The following is a 219-nucleotide window of genomic DNA, read 5'->3' as shown; positions in this document are numbered from 1 at the left end:
GGGGACGGCAGCCCCCCCATGCAGGACGGGGCTTCCAGCATCGCCCCCCCTGTTCCCGTCCCCCCTCACCTGCGTTGAGGGCCAGCGCGGGCGCGTAGAGCACCACCCCCATGTAGATGACCTGTGGGGAGAGCAGTGCTGCAGCCGTGCACGGCCCCCGGGGCTCCCCACAACCCCCCCCGCCCCACTCACCATCTGGAAGATGAAGGGGACAGGGCC

General features: G+C 71.7%; 1 protein-coding gene across 1 annotated transcript in view; it reads right to left on the bottom strand.

Annotated features, from left to right (window-relative positions):
- Positions 1 to 219, bottom strand: part of LOC103907510 (sodium-dependent multivitamin transporter-like) — a 20,575-nt gene that overhangs the window by 11,415 nt on the left and 8,941 nt on the right. Inside the window, exon 4 of the mRNA XM_009289725.2 lies at positions 45 to 121. Coding sequence (XP_009288000.1) covers positions 45 to 121 — 77 coding nt within the window. The remainder of the gene's footprint in view (positions 1 to 44; positions 122 to 219) is intronic.

The sequence above is a fragment of the Aptenodytes forsteri genome, unplaced genomic scaffold (assembly GCF_000699145.1).
Source record: "Aptenodytes forsteri isolate BGI_AS27 unplaced genomic scaffold, ASM69914v1 Scaffold235, whole genome shotgun sequence".
NCBI lineage: Eukaryota > Metazoa > Chordata > Aves > Sphenisciformes > Spheniscidae > Aptenodytes > Aptenodytes forsteri.
The sequence above is the reverse complement of the archived record's forward strand: the minus strand, read 5'-3'. Positions and strand labels throughout refer to the sequence as shown.